This window comes from Opisthorchis viverrini (assembly GCF_000715545.1).
Source record: "Opisthorchis viverrini unplaced genomic scaffold opera_v5_707, whole genome shotgun sequence".
NCBI classification, from domain to species: Eukaryota; Metazoa; Platyhelminthes; class Trematoda; order Opisthorchiida; family Opisthorchiidae; genus Opisthorchis; species Opisthorchis viverrini.
The window spans coordinates 4163-11163 of NW_008752379.1; the positions used below are offsets into that span (position 1 = coordinate 4163).

At 43.4% G+C, this 7001-nt stretch overlaps 1 protein-coding gene across 1 annotated transcript in view; it reads left to right on the forward strand.

Moving 5' to 3' along the window:
* Nucleotides 1–831: 831 nt before the first annotated feature.
* T265_15667 (hypothetical protein) overlaps nt 832–7001 on the forward strand; it is a gene marked incomplete at both ends in the record, with an annotated part of 20736 nt that continues 14566 nt past the window's right edge. The window contains one exon of the mRNA XM_009178902.1: nt 832–856. Coding sequence (XP_009177166.1) covers nt 833–856 — 24 coding nt within the window. The remainder of the gene's footprint in view (nt 857–7001) is intronic.

Consider the following 7001-nt stretch of genomic DNA (forward strand, 5'->3'; position numbering starts at 1 on the left):
AATGGTTCTCGCTGCGATGCTCGTGCTTGGCTATCATGAGCCCAAATTTCTCAGTTAGTGGGCTAACCTTCCACAATCACCCTGTATTTCCGTCCAGTTTTTTTTGGCGGAATACATCCTCCTCTGTTGTTGGGCATTGTCCGCAAACAAAAAGCGTTTTAAGCAAGGAGTGCATAATAGCGGTTTTATGCACATCGCAAACATTCTGGGTCCAAGAACAGTCTTTGGATCAGGTCGGTGGTAGATTCTGTCAGTTTGGAGAAGTTACCGTTGTGGCGCATTTTCCGCTTAAAGTATCGGATAAGACGCTTTACACACCTGTGCAATTATCCACTGGCTCCGGTCCGTTCGAGTATATGTAACGACTTAAGGTGATCTGCCCGGTCAAGGCAATTACCGAAGTCAATAAATACTATGCGAAGCGTCCGGCAACCACAGGCATTTTATGTCATCGTTTGCCAGCCATCAGCAAATGCTTAATACAGAACACCTCGCCCATAAACCATTTCCAACCGGTACAAAGACGCACCCACTCTCTAACTTTTCCTTCCAAAGCCTTAGGAACTGCCAGTTTATGTGAGTGGGCCAATGGACCTTGGAACCTCTGAAAATATGACCGTTTGCAAGTGTTCGGATTTCGTTAACACCCGCTTTTAGTGATTCCCCCTATATGTGTGCAAAACATGATGCAAAGATATGGAGCTGCGCCTCGAGAGCAAAGGAATGTGGCCCGTAGGGTCTAGGTGCCTTAAGGCCGTCAAGATTTTACGATAACCACTGTTTCTTTGTGGCATTTTACCTCACATAAATTCCCTTCTTGGATTTTTACAGACAGGCCAGTGATGTCCATTCTGGAGTAAGTTTCGTTGGCTGCGGTGCGGGCAGTTGTTGTGCAAGCAGTTTAGTCCCTTTGCACTCCCTGTCAGTGGCGTCAACTTCTGTGCTCATTATCCGCGAAGATTAGTGTTTTTTCCATGCATTCAATCATACATACATTCTTTTTGAACTATTTATCTCCACCATTGTGAGCGTTTCATCGTATCCGCATCCGTCATCAGGGGTCGTTCTAGTGCTAGATTGTCCGTAGTTGTCATAGATACACAAACCTTTGCTGTTTGAGTCACTTTCACGCGTTCAGAATTCATCTTATGCTTCCATGAGCTTGATTTGATTGAGCGAAAACTTCTTCGCTATTTTTGATAAGCACAGTTTGACTGTTCCTACTATTTTCTCGCGTAGACTCCCCCACATATCAAATAACACGCAATCCAAGGCACTTGCATTGCAACAGCCTTTATACAATGGTATTTGGCCCTCCACGTTTTGAAAATGGACCACTGGGCACGTGCTCCGATTTGGCACCAAGTCTAGTGGCTATGGTGTTACGCTTACTCCTTCCAAGATGTCCCGGATTTATCGCCAATGGGCGATACACGGTGTGCAACCAAGCTGGCTGCAAATTTCATCCAATCGAAAGAAAGCCATCATCAGCTTGATAGCTGCGAACTCCACGCGCTCATTTCTGTTCGGTGAACGTGATACCAGTTCCCTAATCCAAACAGGCTGGGTGGCTGGTAAATCCGCCTAGATTTAGACCACTTTGCTGAGGTACTAATCTGTTGAGTTTGGATTCTTTTGATTAGAAGAGTGGGCATCGTGAGACCCTTGAAAATCGCCAATCCACTAATTCGTGTGACGCTCACACCATATGGTCAACTTTTTCAGTGGACCATTCCTACACGTGGCTGTGGGGTTCTGCCATGAGTTATAAGTGCCACTCCAAACTGGTAACAATGGTATTTTTAGTGTGCGTGACCTGATCCGAGCAACCTTGAGACAAACAGACTTCCGTGGCAGCATCATCATCATCATCGACACATGACATCAGTGTTCAACACCGACCGATCACTGCCGTACAGCCATGACTTATTTGAAAGCCTTAGTGTAAAGAAAAGAATAAAGGTGGACGGGGAAGGGATTTAGAACGTTCATTGAAAAGTAGATAATCCTAGTAAAAAATTTTCTCTGGATAACTGACTTTGTGAGAACCAAGAGATAAGAAACCATCCTCTTCATTGGTTTCTTTAGTCCATTATTCACCTGCTTTAGGCCACCTGTACGTTTTGTTGAAGATATTTCCCGCAAGGAATTAACTACTTACCTGTGTTTGTTCGCTGTTCAAGAGAGACGTACAAAAGTATGCTCATCAGCATGGACAGCACTTGGTTTGGTTTTCGAAGTGTACCACGATGAACAGTTCACGTATGTTTTCAAGAGACAAGTGAGAAAGTAAAGGCTCAAAATCGATAGAGTTACTAGGTTTTGGCTGGCATAGCTGAAAACCATGTAAGCAAGGGGGCTCAAACATCCAAACTACGTTAACATAGTCCCCAAATATGTCGTATCGATCACTTCACTGCTTGCTTGTGTTCCATTGCTTTTCACGTCAAAATATCAGCGATGGATGTGCTAGCAGGATTACGTCTTTGCAGATTTCAGGAGACATGGTTGAATGTTCGGACATCTCTGAAATGCCACTCAAGACAGACGTGGTACCACATGTAGGGAGAAAGGTTGCCAACTTCATATCTTCAACGTCAGTCTTGTCGCAAGAAAGCAATTTTTCCGTTCATGGGTTCTCAGAGTAGTTTTGTTTTGGAAAAGTTACTTTCTCAGGGTCTAGATAGTTGTGAATAGCAGAAGGTGTGGCAGAGAAGGTTCCACCATAGCGGATTTCCGCTGATTCCGCTGTCACGGCATGAGTTTATTTGTGTATGTGCAATTCATGGTTGTACGTTGGCCGGGATACTGCCAGGGTGTCTAGGTGTGGGCGCCCTGGCTGTATCCCAGCCCACGTACAGCCATGAATTACACATACACAAATAAACTCATGCCGTGACAGCGGAATCAGCGGAAATCCGCTATGGTGGAACCTTCTCTGCCACACCTTCTGCTATTCACAACTATCTAGACCCTGAGAAAGTAACTTTTCCAAAACAAAACTACTCTGAGAACCCATGAACGGAAAAATTGCTTTCTTGCGACAAGACTGACGTTGAAGATATGAAGTTGGCAACCTTTCTCCCTACATGTGGTACCACGTCTGTCTTGAGTGGCATTTCCATACTCTATTATTCAGAGATGTCCGAACATTCAACCATGTCTCCTGAAATCTGCAAAGACGTAATCCTGCTAGCACATCCATCGCTGATATTTTGACGTGAAAAGCAATGGAACACAAGCAAGCAGTGAAGTGATCGATACGACATATTTGGGGACTATGTTAACGTAGTTTGGATGTTTGAGCCCCCTTGCTTACATGGTTTTCAGCTATGTCAGCCAAAACCTAGTAACTCTATCGATTTTGAGCCTTTACTTTCTCACTTGTCTCTTGAAACCATACGTGAACTGTTCATCGTGGTACACTTCGAAAACCAAACCAAGTGCTGTCCATGCTGATGAGCATACTTTTGTACGTCTCTCTTGAACAGCGAACAAACACAGGTAAGTAGTTAATTCCTTGCGGGAAATATCTTCAACAAAACGTACAGGTGGCCTAAAGCAGGTGAGCAATGGACTAAAGAAACCAATGAAGAGGATGGTTTCTTATCTCTTGGTTCTCACAAAGTCAGTTATCCAGAGAAAATTTTTTACTAGGATTATCTACTTTTCAATGAACGTTTGAAGTACTCTGGAGTACCGAACCAATCTCACTGGGTTATGATAGCATACAGGTCACACAAAAAATCAATTCTTAGGGAGAAACTAGAAAGTGTTTCGCATATCGGGACAGCACTGCGTGTAATCCACCGTGTTGTAATTATCTCCCGTCCTATGTTCACTAAAAATAAATTCATGGAAGCCCTCAAATTCACTTCCTCGTTTGCTGAAATAAATACATGGACAGTTTTTGTTTTTGACTGTAAGGCCGCCGGAGCTTTGGTACAGCACTATAACTTTATCAGGTCCTCGAAAAAGCCCAGTAAATCAGATCATATTAGAGGGCATTCCTATAATGGAGGAGCGAGTAGGCTAACGCTTGCACGTGACAGTCACACTGTTGAGGTGTTGCAGCAAGAGGGATCTTTAGATATATGCCGATTTCACATAACCTTTTGATTTCCTTGAAAACTGGAACTCAGGGAAGCTGCTGGTAGTCTACTAGCTTTCACACTTTTGAGGTGTTCATCCACATCAATTCTATGTGTGTTTATTTCAAAATCACAACAAAGCGGCATCAAGCGGTGGAAATGATCCATCACCAGCGGAGCCGAGCTGTAGAAATTTACCGCTTGAAGGAGGCAAACGAACTGAGTAAGCCTCGTCTTCAATCAACGGATTATTCTCAAATGGTATTACGGTGTTTAACCGTGGGATTTATGGAATCTTCCAAGGTGATCTTATTATGGGAGATTGCCTAAGAGAGCCTGACTTTCTATAGGAGTGCTCATCCAGAATGTCCACCATAAACAGATTACAAAAGACCAAGAGTAACAAAGACAGCGTTTTGCCCCAAACTTTGAGGGGGCCGTCTTATCATAAGTCGTACGATGTTACTGCATGTATCGTGCATCCTTCCAGTTGGGCGTTTACATGCGCAGCAGGATTATCCACTTTTAAGTGGGAACCATAAGTTTGTCAGGTCCTTAATCTCCGAATTTCTCCAATGCTTCGCGCCTCGCCAGATCTCAGGGAGACATGGGGTGGGCAAACTTCGGCATTAGTGATTGGGCTAAAAGCTAGTGAGTAAAATCGAAAAGCTCGTAATGTCTCATCACAGTGACCTATCTCTGGCTATACGTCGTTCATTCCAGAACACAAAGTAGGGAAAATTAGATCCATATTATGCTGTAGTGCACGATCTTACGGCTGTTCTTCCGCTGAATAATAACGATGAAATAATTGAATAAAATGTAGACTAAACGAATATCGCTTTCCCGAAAAAGAAATTATATATACGCAGTAGGAAAAGTATATGTATTTATTTTTCATAAATAAAGATGAAGATTACATACTAAGTTGAATTGAATAATAGACTAAACGAATATCGCTTTCCCGAAAAAGAAATTATATATACGCAGTAGGAAAAGTATATGTATTTATTTTTCATAAATAAAGATGAAGATTACATACTAAGTTGAACAACACAGCAGTAACCCTTCTAGAAGGCACATACGTTTCTAGGCTGAAACGCCCCTAGCCTCGGTAGGCGATTGTTTCAAGAGCGCTTTTGTGGTACGCAATGCTTATTACCTAATCTCTGGTTGTTAAAATTAAATTCAAATATGGTTAGCTGGAACACCTCATCAAAAAACTCAACGCAAAAACGACAGCACTCCATTATAAGAATTCATATTGACTAGCTGTGAACGGTTCCCCGCATTTTTCCTCATATGGCATTCACACACATTCTAGCAGACATTGTATGCGTGATTCCGTGTAAACGTGAGGTCGGCTCCCAAAAGCCCATTCAGAGTTATCAGGTGAATGTAGGGAGATCCGATACATGACATTGTTGGCAGGTTGTGGCTGCTACATATGGACGACACTTGAAATTAGTAGAGAAGGGAGTATTTACATGGAGTTAACAAACAAGATCAACAGTCGAATGTTGAAAATGACAAGATGCGAATTTTGGCGTGAGGCTATGTGGTGCATCTGTCTCTTCGAGTGTTTCAAAGTTTATGCCTGTGTGAAACACGAGGCTGACAAATTTCGAGCTATCGAGTGTAACTGGCCTCATTTTTCCCAATCCAGCGACACTGTGGTATTGTGTCTGAGTCAGGAGGTCATAAGCCATCTAGGTCAGTAACGGGTAGTATGGACTCCCAGGCTAGGTAACGATACGGTGATATGTGTTCATCATGGACTCATTGAGCTACTTCGCACCTTTTGCAAATTTGTACTGACCACCAGCTATTCTTCAGAAGTAAGGGGTCTAGTCGGGCACCGTTGGGCTATCTGTTGAGGCACTTGACTACTGGCTCCTCTGGAACACACAGGGTGATTCAAATTGTACTCTCGTTCAGTATGATTCTTCATCAAATTTTACCTATAGCCTAAATGCGCTCCTCAGCTGGCAGTGTGAAAGCCTTTCGGGGCATAAATTAAAGAAACCCGCGAAAGCTAAATGTGTGTGTAATTCTCTACAAGCGCCTTCCCCAGAGGACATTATTCGTACTTCAGAAGGGATGACCATAACTCCGAGTGATGTGCAGTATTTCGGAATTCGCACACACCAGCTGCAGGATGCTCTAAATATTTCGGCTCGGAGCGTAGTTAGGCTATATGAATGGCTAAAGGCAGCTCAAACGTGGCAGCTGAATGGACAGCGGGAAGTTAGAGAGCAGAGAAGTTCAAGAGATGCTGGACGTTAATGTGCATGGAAATGCACGAAGGCTCCTTCAGTTCATCCACATACCGAGATCTGAGAGGACCTCTGTCAATGAGTTACTCGAAGGTAATATGAGAGATTTAGTGTCCCATAGAAACCAGCGTATATATCTTTGGGCGGAAATTTTTGCAATCGCAGTCTAGTTGGCCATCTACCAATGGCTTCTTTCGACTCATCCATCTCGAAATGTAGATCCTCATCAATTCCCTAATATCCTATCGAGCTGCTGGGTTAGACTAACCCCAGTGATATAGAAGTTCTACGATGAACCTTTACCTACTGACCTGTTTATGCTCCTTTTTGGAGCAAAACGTGTTCCATTGAATTGGGTCCTAATAGTTCAACACCCAAATTCAGCGAGTGGGACGAAAGTCGGAGAGCAGTTGTGGGGCGTACTGACCATGTCTTGACATTATTTTGACTGTTCGGGCAGCATCATGCACACCACCGACCAACAATCGCGGTTTACATTGAAATGAAGCCCTGTGAGTTTAGCCATTCTATGCTAGATAATCGAGGAGCACTGTACATGTGTTTCGTCCCTATCGGGGATCATCATCGATAAACATCTCACGAAACTCCAGGAAGTTTTGAATCCATGACCTCC